The 18,827-nt window shown below is 37.6% G+C and overlaps 1 protein-coding gene across 1 annotated transcript in view; it reads left to right on the top strand.

The window, feature by feature from the left end:
- The window catches only part of Pkhd1 (PKHD1 ciliary IPT domain containing fibrocystin/polyductin), a 429,388-nt gene that overhangs the window by 147,028 nt on the left and 263,533 nt on the right, over positions 1-18,827 (top strand). The window contains exons 37-40 of the mRNA XM_076860094.2: positions 10,430-10,640; positions 11,044-11,201; positions 13,425-13,616; positions 16,632-16,757. Of these exons, the coding sequence (XP_076716209.2) occupies positions 10,430-10,640; positions 11,044-11,201; positions 13,425-13,616; positions 16,632-16,757 (687 nt within the window). The remainder of the gene's footprint in view (positions 1-10,429; positions 10,641-11,043; positions 11,202-13,424; positions 13,617-16,631; positions 16,758-18,827) is intronic.

Raw genomic sequence — 18,827 nt, forward strand, 5'->3', positions numbered from 1 at the left:
AGAAACACATTGGAAGGTACTTCAGGTTTCTATATATACTTGAAAATGTTGGCATTACTCAGGTCTTTTTTGGTTGCAAGTGACAGAAAACCCAATTCAAGCAAAAATAAGGGCATTTATTGCCTCGTGTAACTGAAAAACCTTGAGGCACAACTGAGTTCAGGTGCTCTAATGAAAGCATTAAGACTTTGTTTCTCTGTAGCTCTTGGTTCTGCTTTTCCCTGAGTTGGCTTCACTGTCAGGCAAATTCTTCCCTCATGAAGCAGAAATGGGGCCCTGTTGCTCCTGATGAAAACGATGATTACCTATTTCCCAGAGCCACTTGATCTTTGGGCACACTGTGACATTCCCCCGCTTTGATCCAGAATAACCCTCAAAAAGGTCATGTGTTAGAAACATGGCCCCCAATGTAGCTAGGTTCAGAGGTGGGGCTTTTAGGGCAATGATCAGATCAAGGGATTTTGATCTCATTAGTGGATTAATGCATTTAATGAATTAATAATTTGAATGGAGTGCTTGGGAAGTGGTGAAAACTATGGGCAAGTGGAGCATTGCTGAAGGAAACAGGTCATTGGGGGAATGCCCTGGGAGGGTTTAATCTTCTCCCTAGCCACCCCCTTCCCAGCTCATGAGCTGAGCAGCTTTCCTCTGCTGTGCCTTTCCATTATGGTGTTCTGCCTCACCACAGGCCCACAGTTTGGAGTTGGCTAACCATGGACTGAGGCCTCTGAAACTATGAGCCAAAATAAATCTTTCCTCCTCTAAGTTGTTCTTGACAGGTATTTTTGTCACAGTGATGAATAGTTAATGTAACTTTCTTTTTTAACCCTTAGCTTTTAACATTATCTATTACATTTATTTAATTAATTATATTTATTTCACTGCCTCTCCCAGTAAAACAGATATACATCAGAGGGGAGGTAAAGAGAAAATACTGGGGAATGATATTGGCCAAATTGTATTGTTAGATTGTGCACATGAACAGATATGTAACAACAAATCCCACCACTATGGGAAACTATAATGCACCAATAAAAAATTAAAAAACAAAACCAAACGAACCAACCTGTGAACTACTTCCTTATAAAATCCCAACTGTTTATAGAGTAGTAAAAATGGTATGTATGTTCTTATGGTTCTAAACTTACTCCTCTATTTTCTTTTGGCTGGGATTTCATATGATTATGGAGGCTGGGAAGTTCTAGGATTTGCAGTTGGCAAGATGGAAACTAAGGAGAGACAAAGTGCTGTTCCCAGTCCAAGTCTAGAGCCTGAGAATCAGGAAAGATGATGGTGTGGGTTATTGTCTGAAAGATGGCAGACAGGAGATCCAAGAAGAGCTGATGTTTCAGTCTGAATCTGAAGGACAGATAAGACCAAAGTCTCAGTTAATATGGCCAGGAAGAAGTTCCCTTATCTAACCCTTTTTTTTTTTTAATTCAGATCTTCAATTGATTGTACACGGGACACACCCATTAGAGAGAAAAATATGGTTTATTCAGTTTACTGATATGAGTATTAATGTCATCTAGAAACACCCTCACAGACAAACCCAGAATTACATTTGGCTAAATGTCTGGACATCCTTTTGTCCAGTCAAGTTGGTATATAAAATCAACCATTGCAGTCACCAAAGTGGACCTCATTTTCTAGATATATCTTGGACACATAATTCAGACAGAGATCAAACCTCTTGTCTTGACACAAAGTTTTTCAAGGGAAAATAACTAGGTCCACAATCTATCTCTTCAGCTCAGGATTTCTAGCTCCCTTTTCTCTTTACAGTATGGTTGAAGGCATCTTCTCTAGGTGAGCTTGAATTTGCTCAGTCATGGAGTAGTCACTAACCCATTTTCCTATGGATTAGGTGTTCAGATATGGGTCCAAATTTCATCTCTAGCAGGAACCAGCTATGAGTCTTTGAAAAGCTTCTCAGTGTTTAATCTGTCACGTCTTGAGATGATGCTAAAACATTTCTAAGTGTTACAGTTAAGCCAAATAAAATATATAAAGTACTAAGCACAGAGGCAGGCATTATACAAGTACTCAATAAAAGCTTATTATTGACAGTGTTCTTGTGTGCCTCCAGTTTTGATTTGGTGAGCTTGACTCATTATTATTCTAAGAAGGATGGCATGTTTTTTGTTTGTTTGTTTGTTTTCTAGTCATCTCTCAGCCAGAAATCTGGCTGTCATTCTTCATACCTCTTTTTCTCTAATTTCTCATATTTTTGTCTATCACCAAATTCTGTTTAATTTTGTGTTTACTCATGAACCCACATGTTTCTCTCCATCTCCCTTATTGTCACCTTAATTTATGATACCTTTGACTTGTGCTTGGAGTATTGGATAAACATTCTAATTCATCTTTTTGTTACTGTTCTATTTCCTCTCCAATTCATTTTTGTCCTGGAATCAAAGTGATATTTTTAAAACACAATTCTGTTTATAGCATCTTGTTGCTCAAAATTCTTCAGTGGCTTTCCATTGTTTCTAAGATAAACTTCAAAATTTCTGCCATGACTCTAATGTACTAGCTAACTTGGATCCTGCCTAGACCTTCTACCTTGCTTTCCTTCCTCCTCATTTCTATTCTCCAGTAGTAAACTTCTTTTAGTTTATTAACTGGTTAATATAGTCCAGCTTTTACACTCTTTGCATTTTGAGTATCAAAAGAAACTCATCTGTGTTAAGTAAATGGAAAGCTATATATGCACAATCTTGTGATTTTCCCTTCAAAGAACATTCTTTCACATGTGTCATCAAAGCAAAACTATTAATAGCCTGGTCATGGGGAAAGGGTACCATTGAATTAGGTATTATATTCAGTATTTGTTAAAATTGGATTTCACCTAGACCCTGGCACTTTATAATTTTCAAAGCTATTTCCATTCTCTCCTCTCACCTAACTCTCACAACACCTCTGTGAAGTAGCAAAGGCTGGAATTATTTTATTTGAGAGATGATGAAACTATGGCTTGGATGTGGAGGTAACTAAAGTTTACGTCACCCTCTTCATGGCTCAGATGCACATGGGATGCTTTTGTTTTGTGTACACATCACTGATATTTCTCTGTGCAAACATAGAAAATATTCCTTCTGAGTGTCTGAAAGTCTTCTCAATTTTATTTATTTTTTGGGGGGCTTATTTTGGGTTTGCAAGTGAGGCTTTATTCCTTATGGTTTCTTTTGTGATATTCTTCATAGAGGCACAAAAAGCCTGCTTATTTACTATTTTTTTAAAATTTTCTTTCACTATTTTTATGCAATTTTATGATCGCTACAATTTCAAATATACAAATATTTTCCTTTATGATTTCTCCCTTTAATTCTGTGTCAAGAAACTCTTTCCTGTGCAAAAGATTAAATATTTACCTATTTGTTTCTGAGAACAAAAAATTTTATTGAAGCACAGCAATAGCTGCTTTGCCTTTCAGTAGCAAAATTGAGCATTTAGGATAGAGATTGGCTCCTTGAGAAAAAAAGTTTGCTGACTTCGACTTTAATCAATCTAGAATTTATTCTAATATTCCTTGTAAGTCATCTATCCAATTTTCCCCTGAGTGGCTAGTTAATGTTCTCAACACTATTTACTCTATATTGCAATTATAGGAGGCTGAAAAATGACCCTGAAACATGTTTCCGGTCCTGATCCAGGAGACCCACAAATATTACCATATTTGGTAAAAGGAACTTTGCAGATGTAATTAAATTTTAGATCTTGAAATGAAGAGAGTATCCTGAATATCAGTGGGTCCCACGTAATCACATTGGTCCTTATAAAAAGGATGCAGAAGGTGTCAGTCTGAGGAGGGAATATGATGCTGGGAACAGAGATAGGAGTGATGTCCTTTAAAGATGGAGGGAGGAGCTCCAAGCCCAAAACTATGCATGATGCTGAAAACTAGAAAAGGCAAGGGGATGGATTATCCTCCCCATGCTTCTGGAAGGAGGCAGAACTGACAACACCTTGACTTTATCTGAGTGCAAATAATTTCAGAATTCTGATCTCCAGAACTGCAAGAGAAGAAATTTGGTTCCCACTGTATTCAGTAAAGAAATTTATAGAAAAAAATGGCATGTGTATTCTGCTCCACCTGTCCTAGACAGAGAGATGTTTGCATGTGTGTGCTTTCCTGCCTCCTTTCCTGCAGGGTCCTTGGTCACTATGGCATAGTAGAGGCAGCAGTGTCTGTCGTTGTTGGCCTTTGTAGCAGCAGCATCAGTGTCAGGCTCTGCAGAGGCCACCCCCAGGAACTTAAGCCATGGCCCTTTTCACAGCATCCAGAAGCAGTATTGCCATAACCCACAAAGATACCTTGAAATGAGCACATTACTCAATTTCATCAAAGCCCCAATACATAACCAAGATCAGCTTCCTAAACAATGAGTCATTAATGGAGAACTTGATGTCTCTCATCAACCAGTCAGATGTGGAGGTCTGGAGGTACCCAAGCATTGTAGACCTCATGGGTTCTCAATTGATAAGGTGAAGGTGGGCTTCACATCTGAGTGGCTGTCTGAATGAGTTGGTCAATGGCTTAGACAACTCTGCATGGCTTTCTTCCCTGGGACAGATTGTATATTGGAGAAAATGAGCTGGAAGGGGTTTGACTTTGATGTCCTGATGGATGTAAATAATCTGGAGACCATGCCAGATGAGCTTTTAGCTATGTTGAATGATATGTATGATCTTGTGTCCCCTTAATCCAGGAGACTAGTAATGAGCCCCCCACCAGGCAATGACCCATTGAACATCTCCCAGAAAACCCACCAGTTTTCCCCTTTCACCTTCTTGCAGCCTCTTCACCTTTCCTCATGAGCCTCCATTCCGCTCCTTAGTTTAGAGCTGGGCAGTGAAGTGGGTATCTCTTAGAGATAGGAGGCCTGACTACTGCTTGCGATCATGTATAAACATAGAAGAGTGGGTAAAGGAGAAAAAGACATCCCCTCAAATAACAATGGTGGCATCTGTAGGAGCTCTGAGTTCTACCTGGGCTCTACCTACTACCACTCCTCTACTTTTGGGATTTCTCCAAATAGGAGTCTTCCATCTTCCATCACCCTAGGTATCTGCTGTGGCTCTGTACCCAAACCCTAGGACCCTCCTAAAGAGAAGATGGTGACAGCGAAAGTGAAGGGTGAGGAACTGGATAAGAAGCTAAAAACTACAAAGCAAAACAAGATAATATTCATCAGACCGCAGGAGAGGAAGAGGTGGAGCAGGAGGCCCTCACTGGGGAATGTAAAGAGTTAGAAAAGGATAAAGGAGGCTCTGAAAGAGAGGGTAGATTCCCTGTTCTAGGAGATCCAATATTGACCTCTTGATAGAAGAGGTATCGAAGAAAAGTCGGGGGAGAGTCCCCTAGTAGGATAACAGAAGAATCCTGCACACAGGAGTCTTGGCATCACTGATGCTGTGTTGTAATATTTTCTAGTAAGAGTAAAGAAAGAAAAGAGAAGGAATGCATAGAATTATAGTATTTTTTACATATATTATAGTTTTTCAGTATATATACACAGAAAAGGAATAATAGGAAAGACCTATATTAATGTGTTAAGATTGCACATGTTTTTCTGTTTTTTTCCTTCTCTAAATTTGTACTTTAAGTAGAATACATTCATAATTTTTCTAAAAGTAGTTATTAAAAATTAACCTTTTTTCTTGTCCCCTTAACTCTCCTGGAAGACATAAAACCTAGTAATGATAATCAAAATGATTATCTACCTGATCAAAAGTATAGCTGATTTATATTATGGTATCCCCTCAACTCTCTGAAAATTGTGTTTTATGGTTGCATTTGTGAGGCTTACATAGCTTATTTAAAAGCCAAAATTGCTTTTACTCTTTTAATTTTATTTTTTAATTAACACAATAATATTACATACTTACAGGGTGCTGTGTAATGTTTTAATATGTGCATACAGTTTGTACTTATTAAATCAGTGTAATTAGCATTTCCATTTCCTTATCATTTCTTTATATTTAGAGCCTTCGAGCTCCTCTCTTCTAGTTTCTCATAAATATATAATAGGTTGTTGTAAAATATAGTTACCCTATTGTGCTGTGGAATGCTAGAACTTATTCCTCCTGTCTAATACAGTTGCTTTTATGACAGTCTTTGGAAAGAGATGGAAGGTCTCTGCTGTGGTTTAGATATGGTTCAAGTTTTCTCCCCCAAAGTTCATGTGATAAAAGCTTGGTCCCCAGTGTGGCAATATTGAGAGATGGAAAAATTTTAAGAGGCATAAAATAAAATTAAATTAAATTAAAAAAAAGCATAGCTGATTTTTAAATATATTTTTGGGGTAATCAGAAGTAGATGTTAAAGATATTTCATAGAAGACTTTAGCTCTGACCAAGTGGGTTTTGCATCACTAACTGAAGGATATTCACTTGAGTTCTGTACGGCCTAAGCATGGTGTTTATTGAAGACCTGAAATCCTCACAGGAGCTAGAAACAAGGATCCAGATGTTTCCACTTATCTTACAATGTCCTGCTTTTTCTCAGACTTGTTTCAAGTCAAAGCCACAAAAATATAAAGCTCTAATTGCATAGAAATGAAAGCTAGATTTTTCTCTGATACCTTTAGGAAAATATTGCTCATTGTGGCATTAAAAAACAATGGTTAGCTTTAGTCTAAACCAAAAGAACAGTGGAGTCCTTAGTCTTAGAACAGACCTTGTCCCAATTCCCTTTCATCACAATGCAGAAATGCTCACTTCAGCTGTGGATGTAGCTGGCTGATCTGCCCTTTTTCAGAGGATTGCTGGTGATTCACCCTCCTTCAGGGAGGGAGTTCCCTGCTTGCTCAGGACCCCTGAGATGAACCTGTAATGATGCAGAAGGCTCACGGTGCACACACACAGCAGAGCTCATGCAGGGTACCCTTCCAGATTTTGTCTTTATCCAAGGGAGATATCACAGCAAGTGGTTCTCAAGGGCAGAAGGAAATGGCACATGAACAATGTCTCTTCTCATTTTGTCACCTGGGCAAAAGGCTTATCCTTCAAAATCCAGCTCAGCTATTACTCTTCTGGGAGGCATTCCAGAAACAACCACTCCCTTGCTGTGAGTGAAGTGCTCCCTGTCTGTGCACCACTAGACCCTGGGTCTCCCCCAAACTCATCTCTTAGCATGGAATATTTGTGATTTTAGTCTGTGAGGTTCTTATACTAGTAGTGAGTATTGGATAAAGGGGATTCTGTTCACTTTGTTTTGACTTCCAGGTGCTTGAGAAGTGTTTACTTGTATATGTAGGAAAATACAGCATTTCCTGTTTTGCCATAATAATGGGGAAGCTGTGTCCAGAGATAAGGGTGAAATACAGTGTGCATACTTGAGAATAAAATTTTTGGCTTCTTTTGTGAGTTCCTTTATATTTCTATTCTGATGTCAATATTATTTTAATCAAATAGTTCCTTTCTCTCTCCCTCCCTTCCTCCTTTCTCTCCTTCCTTTCCTTTATTCCTTCTAAATGGTTTGGAAAAATCTTGGCAGTTATTCACTTGAAATAAAGATTTAATTCCTACAATATAAACAGAAGACAATTAGAGATTTTAAAGTGTGTCAACCCTTAAAGTTTATTTTCTTTCTCTCCATGCCCATTTGGTAAGAATGGTTCTCTGGGACTGACTAATTATAGATGAATGACACTGAAATGCTTGAACAATAATTTGTAGAAAATATAATTATGAGCAGAAGTCATTAGTGGGAGTAAATGAATAGTTTGTTGGTTAGCAGGTCAATGTTGAAAGCCAAATGTGGTTAAACACTGGATTAAATTACAAGACCATACTCCTTTTGTCATTTAAGTATATTTATAAATTACTGAGCTTCTAAAACTGCTTTTATATGCTTTTTGATTTATGGTACAGAAAGGAAGGGAGCTGCCCAAGCTGGGTTTCAGGAGTTTGACAAAGAGAATGACTCACACGTGTGCCATGTTCTCTTTAGCAGAGGGTCCGCCAGTCCCCCTTGTGTGGTGCTTAAATAACCTTTATAAAGTAATGCATATGATTTTTGAGAATCAAAGCTAATTGGGTATAGTTAATTTATAGAGGCTAGGAGTTTAATTACTTGTCTAGTTTTCTAGTCCTGGACTCAGAAGTCCTGCTTTCAGAACTAGGTACTGAGGCTTCATTATTATACAACCTTGTTTTTGAAGAATTTTAGTTTCTCATTTGTGCAATTTGTAAAATTAAAAAAAAAAAACAAAAAAAAAACCGAAACCCAAGGAGTTCTTACATCAGAGAAAAACTAGGTTGTGTTTATTCAAAAATTCCAGTAACTTTTTTCTGTTTTATATATTGGATATTATATGCTCAGTTAGGTATAATCAGATTATACCTGACAGGGGGTTACAAGTGATTGTCTATAGGAAAAAAATTTAAAATAATTAGTTTAAACCACCCTGAGTTGAATGCTGACCACAAGTCCAATGCTTTGTTGGGAATTGTGACATAAATAAAGAAAACACAAAACAGTGGTCATGCATTCATGATCCATTCTTCAGGAGGAGAGATGAATCATGCATACTGTGATAATTACAGAGCTATTGCATATTGAAATCTATGGCACCGGCTCTAGGTTAGAACTGTTCCAGCCTCTCTAGGCTGGTACTCCTGAAATATTCAGGCTCCATGTGATCATACATAGATATGTCATTTCCGTAATTCAAATGAAAAAGTTATGAGATAGTCTTACTGCTTTCTAAAGATTCTGTCAACACTTGAAAGGACATAAGTGTATTTTAATAGTTTAAAATGGCCTTTAAAGATTCTCTATAATCTTTTCCCATTCATTCTGACTTGACCACTGTTAAGAAAAATTAGTTGAGTAGTATCTTTGTGATCTCTACTCTGGATTCTGCCACACATAGCTTGCATGTATATAATCGATGATCCTTGCATATTGACTGAGCATTGTGAACATGTGTCATTGCGTTTGAGAGCATTTTGCATTGTACTTGATAAACATTTTCTATGCTTGGCATGAATCTTTCTACATAGACAGTCAAGAAGAGGTCAGAGAAATCCACACATATGCATATACATAAAAACAAACCTTATTTCATTTTATTCTTCCCAAAGGTTAAGATATACAAACAAGCAATAAAATTAAAATTATTTTCTTTTGGGGATGATTTATGTCTTAATTTTCACCTGCCCTATAATTAGAAATTTTGAACTCTGTAAATATTTTTAAGATAAAATTATTGCCTGAGTAAACTTTAGAAATTGCATCATTAACCTGAGACCTTCCTAAGACTAGAACAACATTATTGGTGCAAGTGTCTGCATACACAGAGAGAAATAAAAAAAGGGAAGTTTAAAATAATTTGAAAATGATTTATTGTTGGCTACCTCTGTAGTTAGAGATTCAAGTATTATTACTGTATTTTAGTGCAACAAGGGAGGACAGTAACTTGCTGTGGGCTAAAGGTAAATTATGATCTATTGCAAAGGAGGAAGGAAGTGTACTGGGGAAAAAGGAAGGAGTTGGGAGTAACCCATGTGCTTTTTAAAATATTGCTTTAGATAATGCCTTAAAAAATTTGCCATGACCTTTGCTGGAAAAGTCCAGAGTAAACTGAGAGATAGATGATCTTCTTAAATCTTTGCTAGTTAAGGACTAACATGCTTGGTATGGGGAGAGTCAGATGGAAATACCAGAGTGTAGTGCAAACTAAGATACCGAGACTCACAAGTTTTCCCTTCTTCAAATTTTCTTAGCAAGCCTGTCCTGGATACACTCAGGTTTAGTGTTTGAAGGATTCGTTTAATGTACCAAGACAACCATTCCTAAGTAATTTTGATTATGCACTCTGCTTACCTTATTTGTAAAGTGAGTTGAAGTCTTCATATGGGAAACTAGTTATTGCCTCCTACATCAGAGCCCAAGGATCATTTCTTCTTTTTGGAATAAGAAAGAAGTAGTAAAAAATCTCATTCTCAAAACACAAAGTGATGCAGGAAAGAAAGAAAAATGAATAACATTTATTGAGAGTCTATAATGTAGCAAGATCCAAACTAGATGTTTCATACATATTGTCTCATTTTATTCTCCTAAAACCTAGTGATGGAAGACCATGCTATTCCTGTTTTAACTAAAGCCTGTTCACTGAAAGGAACCTGGTTATGTTATGGCAACACTATGACACCAGTCCAGGTTCAGTCTGATCACGTTTGCTGTGTTCTTCATACCTTACTACTCTATCCTGGATTGCTTTTATTATCAACTTTCAGAGATGAGAAAATAATACCCCCTCCCAGCTTACTTCAAATCAAAACCAAAACTAGTATCCAAAAAATCAGTGCCTTTTGATTTTGAAGCTTGTTCCAGACTCTTTTTCACAGAATTCTTTGGCCAAATAACATCACAATTCTCTATTAAATATCTGAACTTTGTTTCTCTGGGCTGCTTTAGGTTCACTGCCAGAAGTAGTTGTCACCCATCTTCGAGCAGCTGCCCATGCCCAAGACAGAGTGTTGTCTCTGGAAGACGCTGTGGACTGGCATACTGGGGATGAAGTGGTCATTGTCAGTGGGACGGGTGTCGAAGGTGCCAGACCAGCGGAAGAGACTGTCATTGTGGAGGCCGTGCACCATGCCGACCTCTACCTGAGGTCGCCCTTGAGGTACTGAGTGACAGTTTGGCTAGGTTCACGTGGAAAAGGAGGAGGTTTTAACTGTGTTGGGGTCTGGACACTGATCTTTCAGTGCTGTATTTTAAAATTAAGTAATGCTAACATTCTGACAAGAAAATTACAAAGCTTGGGATGTTTTGAAGACTAAGACTTCTTAAATAAGTTTCTTGTTGAGACTCTCAAACTTTGGTCTTATATCAATTGGATAGTGCAATAATCAGCACAGTTTCTAATTCTTATATATTTCTGTAGCAATTCACTCTTTTAAATTTGAGTTTCTGTAAAATAGATCCTCAAAGGAAGAATCCCACTCATCTGGTGGCTTACTATCACCATTCTGAATAAGATTAGGGGTGACATCTTCAGATGTATCTTCCTCTTTTTCTCTTTTCAGATATTCTCACAACTTCACAGAGATTTGGGTGGCTGGAGAACACCGCATTTTAAAGGTCACAGTGGCTCTGCTCAGCAGGCGTATTACCATACAAGGAAATCTCACTAGTGAGAGGAAGACATTCCTGGCTTCCTGTCAAGAGGCCAACATGGCAGAAGGTAGAGAATTATTTCAAAGTTCAATAAGTAATGGAAAGTTCAATAAGTAAAAACAAATTTTCACCATCAAATGATATGTATCAGTGCTATGATTGACCACTTTTAAAACAGAATAAGCTCTTAACCTTTGAATGTCCATAAAATTCAGTAATTTTCAGAGGGCTCTTGAGAAATTCTCATTCCACACCCCCATACTTCCTAAGGACCTTAAGAAAGAAAGAGACAAATGACAAAAGAAATAGTAAATTAATTATTTCTCTGGTGTAAAAAAAATCCTGTTGAAGAATAAAACCTGAGAGTTGAATTACCTTTCTGGGTTAGATGTCAAAATAAAGTCTTAGCATTGATTCCAAGCTTCTTCTAAGATTCTCAAGGAAACCCTAATGTCAGAATCCCAGGCTCAAGCAGCACATTCCTATTGATTAGGCTTGTGCTCCTGCTCCTGTTGAGGTTTCTTTCCTGAGTGAACTACCACATACTTTAGGTAAGTGGTAGGAAAAGTCCATTTATCTTCTAGTAGAATAGCAGGCACTGAATCACACTGATGTGCCTATTAAACATCTATTTCAGGGATGGTTAGTTTAGTAGGTTATGTTTTGGTTTCCCAGGCTGTAGATTATGAGGCTTTCACATGTTGTGAAGACATCATTTGTCAACTTTGGTCCAGGATGGTGTGGGTGTCAAGGATGACTTCCAGGCATGAGCAGTGGATGGATGATGAGGCTATTTACTGAGATGGGAAGAGGAGCAGGTTTTGGGGTGGGAGGGTGGTGATCATGAGTTTAATTTTGTACACGTCAAAATTGAGATGGCTGGCCAGCAACGGCGCAGAGATGTTTGGTAATATCTGGAAGCTGGAAGAAATGCCAAGATGAGAGCCAAAGATCTGAGTGGTATCTGTGAATAGGTGCATGTAGATATGATATGACTGGGTAGGGTGTTGTCAGTATATGGAGAAGGATACTGACCTCATCCCCCTCCACCCAAGTCATCCACTGATGAATATGTCATTCTCTAAAACAATGTTTGGGAAACAGTAGGTTAGAATCAGTTGACTGTCAACTTTAAGTATTCTGCAAAATTGCCATCTGTGTATTATTCAGACTCTCTTGATAATTCTCATATAGGTTTTTTCAGATTACATTTTGCAAAATATTGTATTCGGTCATGCTGCCAATGTGACATTGCTTCCAGGTCTGAGTCATTATAGATCCATTAACTCTTAATGGAAAGCATTCCTCATTTCATCATAAATCTTAAATGTAACTACAATATCCTCGGAATAAGTCACTCAGCCTTTGGGTGGGGCTGAAATATTAGGCACCAGTAGCTAAAGCCAATCATAGGAGACCTGACCATTTGAAAACATTATCAGAAGCACCAAGAGTTATGATAAAGCATGCAAATACAAAACATCTCATTATCTGCCTCTTATGTCCTCAGCCTCTGGGCCTTAGCAAATAAGCTGACTCTGAAATTTACTATGGAATGACACATTGTTTTGTATCACTGCTAATTCTTGTTTTATTTACATGAATAATAAAGAATCAATTCAGGATATGATGTCTTCTCCATCCTGTGGTTAGTTCATACACCCACAAATCATGTGTCAGCAGAAAGCATTCTGGATCCTGAGGTCCCAACAGTGTAGCCATGGGAGTTGTGTCTTTTGGGTTCAGGTAGTTTGCTGTCCTCAACTAGTGGCACAGCTGGGGAAGGAGGAGATGTGCAGAGGCAGCCCTTGCTTTGCCATTCTGTGGTGGCCTTATTGCAAAGTCCCTAAATTGTAAAATAGTGCAGCAAAGGGGAAAAAGCCACTGGACTGTGTAAAAAGTTCTGTGACAACATTCAGTATCCACATCTCTTCCCTAAAATTGTGAACCATTTGAAGGTCATCTTACTGTGCATTCCCTCCAGTGGAATTTGGGGATCGAAATCAGCTTCTGTTTAGGTTGGTTGTGGGTTGCAGTCTGCTACTTTGTAACAATATTTAGCTGAATATTTGGGGGGGTTCTGGAAGCAGTAAAGACAACATCATGCCCTAGTTATTGAATTTTTTAATGAATAATCCAAAGAAAGGAATCAAAGTAAAAGTGAAAGCTATTAAATGAAATAAGCAGTAATGGTTTTTCTTTGGTGCCAACAGTACCTTTCCAATGCGGGGAGTTATCTAGAGGTATGTTCTACTTGCTTCAGGTCCTCTGGACCTTATCTGTGTTTCAGGTAACCTGCAGCACTGTTTGTATTCCAAGAGTGAGAAGATACTGGGATCCAGGGATCTGGGGGCCAAAGTCATCGTTTGGTCCTCTCCAGAGGAACCCAGCCAGGTCCAGCTGGAGGGGGTGGAGTTCCGAGACTTGGGACAAGCCTTCCATAAGTACATGAGCTCGCTCACTCTGGTGGGCACTATGAGAGGTGAACCAGACCTACAGCTTCTCATTTTCCCTTCTTTACTCATGTTTGAAGACACTTTTCTTTCTTCTCTCATGTTCATGCAGGGGTCATGATAAGTAGACTTGAGGATTCAGAGATAGATAATTGTTTATATTATTGATCTCTGTTTTTCAAACTTTAGTGTGTCTGAACAAGTAACTTGTGAAGTTTATTGAAATTCAGAGTTCTGGACCTTTACCTAACAAATCTAGTCTAAAGTGGGCATAGGGATCTAAATTCTAAATATAGAACCTTATTATTCTGGACAAAGTAATCTAAAGAGTAAACTTTGAGAAACATCACAAGAAAGTACAGTACTTGTGGAGTGAACCACAGAATCCTGTGCTTTGATTCCTGCTTCTGCCACACACTAGCTTTGTGACTATAGGCAAATCACTATTAAATAGTAGAAATAATAAGCACTCTGGGAGTCCAGGAATAGTGGAAGGCATTTCTATGAAAATTTGTCCTAACTCAGAAGAATCTTCTATCTGGAAAAATGGGGAAAGATGACTGAGACCAGGTGCTTTTCCTGGGAACATGGAATAGGCAGGGGTGTAGATTTTAGGCAGGGTTTAAGATATAGACAGGAAACAGGAAGGATAAAATCCAGGTGAGAACCACCAGATATATAATGAGATCAAAATCAGAAAAAAAAGAATGCAATCATCTGAAAGTATAAAAGTTCTGAAACCAGGATCAGAAAGTTGTAGGATGTGTCTCAGTGGTTGGGTGCCCCTGAGTTCAATCCTCTGTACACCGAGCCCTCTGCCCCCTACCAAAAAATATTATATTTTGTTAGTCTCTATTAAAATGCAGATATGTTTCTTTGCATAACAGGGTAGGTAACACAGTAGCCCAGAGGTTAGAGATTTCTGGCATGCTTACCAAAGAACCTTTTATTAGGCCTTCATGAAGGTTCTCGTGCCCTGTGAGGTAAATTGGCACTAACAGTATCACTAAAAGTTGTTAGAATTTTTTTTTTTTTTTTTTTTTTTTTTTGGTACTGAGGATCTTACCCAAGGGTGCTTTACCACTGAGCCACAATCCCAGCCACTTTTTCTAATTTTTATTGTGAGACAGAGCCTAAGTTACTAAGGCTGGCCTTGAATTTGTGATCCTCCTGTCTCAGCCCCCCCGTGTCCCTGGGATTACAGGTGTATGCCACTACAATGGTCAAATCTTTGCATAGTGCTTTCAGCAGCTTACCAGTCCCCTAAGCTTCACTCACAAGAGCTATTCAGATACATTAGTTGTTACTGATTATTTAGATGGACAGTCATGTTCTCCTGGGGTGACATGGTGGAAAGTCAGTTTGGAAAAATCTGTAACAGCCATGTTTCTGAAAGAAGTAGATATGAGTGACGAAATTTACATAGTGCATCCCTGATAAGTAATATGAGGTTCTCTGGTTTTAGGGAAGCTGAGATTGAGGGAAACAGGGAGTAGTAACTATGAGGTATATCAGTTGAGAATTTTCTGGGTAGTTCAATTTTAAAAGTAATATTCCATAAACAAAACTAACCTTTCCAGTATCCCAAATATTTGTCATCTTCATCTCTTAGTACCTGGTAATAATACCAAACTCCTTTTTCAGGATTTATAATTTAACCATTTACATAATAACTATTTAAGTGTTTTAATGTCAATTTATTTTATCAGACTGAAGATACACAAATTCATCTTAGTTTTCTTCATCTTTACATCTCTAGCATAATTAATAATTCCTAAATATATACCATTTGTGTCAATTAATAATTTGGGAATGTTTTGAAAAATGCATCATTAGGTAATTTTCCTTGTATGGACATCAGAATCTACTTATACAACATAGGTGGTCAAGGTACATCATTCTATGTGATTTCTTGAGGCAATCAAGAGAGGAGGTTAAACATGAAATATATGAGGTTGGTACTGAAATATTGTTTTACAGCAAACTTTTTTAATTTTACAAGTAGAAAGATTATACTAAAAACTTTGTTTTATACAAATACCAGTAACAAAATCATATATTGTCATTACCAAGTATTATATACTCTACATAATTATTTGTGCTGTGCTTTTATATACATGGCACTGCAGAAGGTTGCTTCACACCAGCATCACCATAAGCACATGAATAATGTCTTGTGCTCCAACAGTATGATAGCTATCACATCACTGGCAGATAGGAGTTTTCCACTCCATTATAATTTTATGGAACCACCATCTGATATGCAGTCCATCATTGACAGAAACGTCATTAGTTATTAGGTGGTGCATGACTGTGGCTGATAGTCAGTAAATATTTATTCATTGACTGATCCAGGCCATATAATTTGATTTGGGGGGTCATATATACAGAACGCAGATACAGAACCAGACTAACAATTTTCCAAAATGTCAATTCCTTATAGCATAATAGAGGACACTTCCCTGTTAGCTTCATAAACCTACCATATTCAAATGTGAGAGTTATGATCCTCAGGTCAGCTTTTGGCCTTGCTAATATTGTGGAATAGGAATCTTGGACTATCTTTGGTTAAGAATACTATTGCTTGGCAATTTGTATATACTAATTTACAGCTCAAGAAATAATGACCACATTTCCTTAGGCAAGATGCAATTTTCAAGGATCAGAGTTGATCCATAAGCAGTACTCTCCACAGTCCTTAACTTCTCATCTTCCCATGCTGTGGGAAGAGTTTATGCCTATCAGGAGGCCAGGTAGAGTTCTTAACATCATGTATTCTATTGTGGTTTGAAGATCCTATCTTTTCTCGGGTGATTCTTTTCTAATACTTGATCCTTAGATTTCAACCTCTTTATCTTTGAGGGCCATTACCCTGAGTTGTCCATTTTCTTGATTTGATTGCTCCTTCTGTTTCCTCTACTGAGTTCCCTTATTGTGTGGGAAAATATTTTTAGCCATGGTGTAGCTTGCTGTGAATATGGCCAACAGAATCTAAGGAGTCTTTGAGATCCCACTGTGAATGACACTTACTCTTTCCTGCTCAGATTCCTATGTCCAGGGCTGTACAGTACGGAGCTCCTTTAGCAGAGGCCTCAGCATATACAGGACCTTGGGCCTGAAGGTGGACAGTAATGTGTTCTACAAGATTTCAGGTCATGCTCTGCTGGTGGGTGAGTAAAACAAGCTTGTTTAATTTTAGAATTCTTAAGTAGGATGCACAGTTTTCTACAAGGCACTCTCCTAAAACATTGAATTCCCAATTTATAAAAAAATATTTAGCTTTCTTATTAAGTTTAATTATTACTGGTTGGCTTCCTAAATTTTTATCAATGGGAAACTGATCTTTTAAAGGTTCAGATGAAATTATCAACTATATAATGGGAGGTATTAAAATTTTACTGCCAGAAATTTTAAAATTCTAAGTCAGATGAATATGTCCATGTACAATTTCACAGATTGTCAAACTTGGATATTTGACAAGGATTTAAAAATCTTAAATTATCTTCTTAAATGTTCCTATGACTTGCTGGAGAAGTTCACAGTCACCCTGTTTCCATTATTGTCTCCTAAAGTTCATTGCAAAACCTAGAATTATTATCCTTAGAAATCTCAATTTGGAGTAAGGAGGGTAGGGAAAAAAAGGTACTAGGGGGGAACAAAACTAGCCAAATTATAGTGGTATATTGTGTGCATATACAAATATATAACAATAAATCCCTCTGTTAGATATAAATTATGAAGTACCTACAACCTTTTGAAAATCTCAAATTGAATTATGTCATCCCTCTTTTTAAAACCCTGTAAGAGTTTCTTACTGTTATAAGAATATAATAGGAAAGTTATAATCTGGTTTAAAAGGCCTTTTTAGTGATTGTGACCCTGGTAATCTCTGTAAACTTGTCTTGCTATTTTTTTCTCCTTCTGCACCCTAATGAGGCTGATCTATTTTATTTTATTCTTTCAAAAGATCACACTTCCTTCTGCCTCAGGGTCTTTGGACAAGCTATTCCCTTTGCTCATGCCACGCTTTATCTGGTGCAAGATCCTCCCCCACCAAACCCCCAAGTTCAATGCTTCTGTTTAAGCTCTTTAAACACCAATCAACAGTCACCAATTTAAAATTATATGTCACATTTGTGACCATCTGATTAATGTCATTTTACTACCAGATTCCATGAGGACATAGTCATCTTAGTACTTAGCATAACCACTAGTGCATTGTAGGTCCATCAGTTGAAAGAAATGTATGAATTAATGAGCAAAAGAGTCTAGTTGTATCAGAATAAAAAAGCAAATCAGAAATTTTCACTGAAAGTTAGATTAAATTGTATTTGTTAAATAGTGTTTTGTATTTAACTCTGTGATATGATCAGTGGGAAAATATATGTTTCATTTAAGAACAGCTGTTGAGATGAAAGCTGCAAAGGTTCTAATCCTGAGAGAGAAACTGTTTAGTGAGGAAATATGGATCTTATAAACTTGCTTTAAAACAAACTCCAGCTCTAAAAGGCACAGAGCTAAGGATATTGGAGATGCTTAGGTGCAGAAAAATCTTTCGGTTATAAAAAGGGAGTCCAAGAAAAGACAAACTAACCAACATTGGATTTCTTTATTTTTATTTTTGTCTGTATAAAAGGAAGGGTGACACCTTCAGCAGAAATTCAGGAAGAGACCCCAGTGATATGTAATGGACATTAATCAGGCAATAAAGCAAGCCCACAGGAGGAATTCTCCTTGGATATTATGAATTATAGGCTCTTGACATCTAGTGTATTACAATGAGAGAATTAAAGTATTTGTTTGTTAACACATTCTATATAAAGTACTCTATGTCATTGCAAGTTTGCAAACCCAGACCTTTGAAATGACATGGACAGGGTTGCGTTGAGCTGTTCCCTGTTGATATGGCTTAAGTGATGAGTCTTTCTCTACGTGTCATGACCCAGGCATATTCCTCTGTTCTCTTCCTCTCTATCTCATTGGGTTTGAGGGTCCCTGGTACCATCCTGTTCGCTCCTCCAGGACATGCCAGATCCTTCAGAGAGGAGGGGACCTGTGGGTTGTTGGTGGTCAATTTGAATATCTAGGGGTGAGACTGTACTGACACAGGTTGTGTAGCATTTGACAATAGAGACAGTCAGTCTCCAAAGTAGTGAAACAGAACACAAATTACTCTGCTTTTCTTTTTATTTAAAGTAAACTTCTGATCCATGAACTAACATGTTCATACAATTTATATT

The sequence above is a fragment of the Callospermophilus lateralis genome, chromosome 6, assembly GCF_048772815.1.
Source record: "Callospermophilus lateralis isolate mCalLat2 chromosome 6, mCalLat2.hap1, whole genome shotgun sequence".
Classification (NCBI taxonomy): Eukaryota; Metazoa; Chordata; class Mammalia; order Rodentia; family Sciuridae; genus Callospermophilus; species Callospermophilus lateralis.